Genomic DNA, 2429 nt, shown 5'->3' on the forward strand with positions numbered 1-2429 from the left:
TCCTCGACGGCTAGATGTTTAAGGTCTCTTGGGATAGTCTCTTACGACGTTAGACTACCAATATCATCGTGTTTTTTTTTTTGGTCTATATTAGACTAACAATATCACTGTAATTTTTTTTTTGTCTACAATAGGATCTCTCTCTCTCTCTCTCTCTTAACTGCTCGTCAGCTAGGTCTTTAAGGTCTCTTGGGATAGTTTCCTACGACGATAAAACTCTCTTCTTCTTTCTCTCTCTCTCTCTCTCTCTCTCTCTCTCTCTCTAGAATTTGGAATGAGCCAAGATGCACGCAAACTCCCTCTCTCTCTTTCTCTCTCTCCACGACTTGGACGTAGTCCCTTCTCTCTCTCTCTCTCTCTCTCTCTCTCTCTTTTGGCACTGGGCATGTTTGACATTGTGATGTTTAAATGAAATGAAAAGTGTACAATATAACTCTACACTTTGAGTCATGCTGACAACATCAAATCAAAAGTTCTTTATTGTCAAATCAAAAGTTCTTGGCATGCTGATCAGGACCGACACCACTATGCTGTGCCGCAGGCCAGATCTCTCTCTCTCTCTCTCTCTCTCTCTCCCCCCCTGGCAGTCCGTCTCTGGGCAGCACGTAGGCTCTTGTTGTCGCTGGCAGCACGTAGGCTCTTGCTGCCTCCGTCTCAAGCTGATAGAATTCCCCTAAATACTGCCAATCCCCTGCTGCGAGGATGGCGAACATGGAAGAAGTCCTCGACTGCAGTGGACGGAACTGTCTGACAACCTCTCTCTCTCTCTCTCTCTCTCCCGGCAGTCCGTCTCTGGGCAGCACGTAGGACGGAACTGTCTGACAACTTCTCTCTCTCTCTCTCTCTCTCTCTCTCTCTCTCTCTCCCTCTCCCGGCAGTCCGTCTCTGGGCAGCAGTGGACGACCCCACATTGTCTGCCGACATGTTCTGGGTCGAAGAAGGGGAGGTTGTCATTGTGAACTTCATGCTGGAGCTCTGTAATCTCCTAGACGGCGCTACTGAAACTGCTGTTTTTCATACCCTTCATGTGGCGGCCAAGCTCTGTCCCCGTGTTGTTACGGTGGTAGAGATGGATGCTCAGCTCAATGTGGGGCCCTTTCAGAAGCGCTTTGTGAGTGCGTTGCATTTCTTCTCGGCCATGTTCGATTCACTAGAGGCAGGCATGAACAGAGCCTCTATGCATAGGGTTTGTATGGAGTGGTGGTTACTTGGAGAGCGAATTCACACCATGGTTGGTGGGCAGGATGAGGGGCCGTGGCGGCGCCGCCTACAAACGCACGCGGACTGGAGAACGGCTCTGCAAGCAGCCAATTTCCAACCGCGGCCGCTAAGCCATTATGCAGTCAGCCAGGCACGCATTCTGCTCAGGCGATTTTGTGAGAGCTTCACCTTGAATGAGTCTCTCTCTCTCTCTCTCTCCCGGCAGTCCGTCAGTTGTGGCTTGAGCCGTAGAGAAGTGCTGCAGTGTGGAGGTGGCATGGTCGAAAGCCTCATAGCTGCTATTGTTGAGGTGCTGGGGGTGGTATTCCAGGACGAGGAGCCAGCAAGTGAAACGCAGAACGCAGCTCTCTCTCTCTCTCCCCCCGGGAGTAGCATGCCTCTTTGTCTCTCTCACCGACAGTCGGATAGGAAAAAAAAAACGAGTACCTGTTCTCTTCTCCGCTCTATTTTTTGCTCTGCTTCGTCAATTGCTCGCTCTCTCTCTCTCTCTCTCTCCCCGTGTGTGCACGCGCTACTATAAAAGGTAGTGGGCTCAGGCTTTTCTGCATATTTTTAGTGTTAGCGTTACAGTTTTTAGCTTTACTTTAGGAGTTCTTGGTTGGTTGGTTGGTTGTGAGTTTTAATTTTCCAAGTTCTCTCTCCAACGAAGATGAGCCAAGTGGACTGCCTCTCTTTTCAAGGTTTCTAAAATTGCTCTTACATAATCAACGTAAAGAGAGGTAGTGTGCTTGCAGATGAGCGCATACGAGAGAGAGAGAGAGAGGGAGAGAATGCCTGGGCTCCACCTTTGCCCGCATACGAGAGAGAGAGAGAGAGAGAGAGAGAGAGAATGCCTTGGCTCCACCTTTGCCCGCTACATTTAGGCTACATGTGCTGGCTCCTTTGCTTAGGTCCCTTCCCTAGACTGGAACGCAAAGGCTCTGCCTTGCCCTCCTTCACAATGCAAGGATGAGCAGTGTGGAGAGTGTATTTCCAATGATGCTCTCATACCCTTCATCACAGGTGCCTGCATCGGAGGCCTTCACTCCAGACGATCGCGAGAGAGCAAGAGGTAGTGTGTCCATGCATAGGTGTCGTCTACACCTTGCATGCCTACCCTTGCCGCTATGCCAAAAATCTGATTCTCTCTCTCTCTCCCCCCCCCCCCCCCCCCCCCCAAAAAAAAAAAAACCCACTATTAGACAGATCGTCTCCCTCTCTCTCTATGC

General features: G+C 50.2%; 1 protein-coding gene across 1 annotated transcript; it reads left to right on the forward strand.

Annotated features, from left to right (window-relative positions):
• The first annotated feature begins 601 nt into the window (after positions 1 to 601).
• On the forward strand, positions 602 to 2173 carry LOC147438211 (SCARECROW-LIKE protein 7-like). Its single transcript, XM_086486715.1, has 2 exons — positions 602 to 1643; positions 2112 to 2173. The coding sequence occupies exons 1-2, from the start codon at positions 923 to 925 to the stop codon at positions 2171 to 2173; spliced, it is 783 nt and encodes a 260-aa protein (XP_086342841.1). The 5' UTR covers positions 602 to 922.
• The last annotated feature ends 256 nt before the right edge of the window (positions 2174 to 2429 follow it).

This window comes from Adiantum capillus-veneris, chromosome 17 (genome assembly GCF_014529385.1).
Source record: "Adiantum capillus-veneris isolate H3 chromosome 17, ASM1452938v2, whole genome shotgun sequence".
In the NCBI taxonomy this organism is placed as follows: Eukaryota; Viridiplantae; Streptophyta; class Polypodiopsida; order Polypodiales; family Pteridaceae; genus Adiantum; species Adiantum capillus-veneris.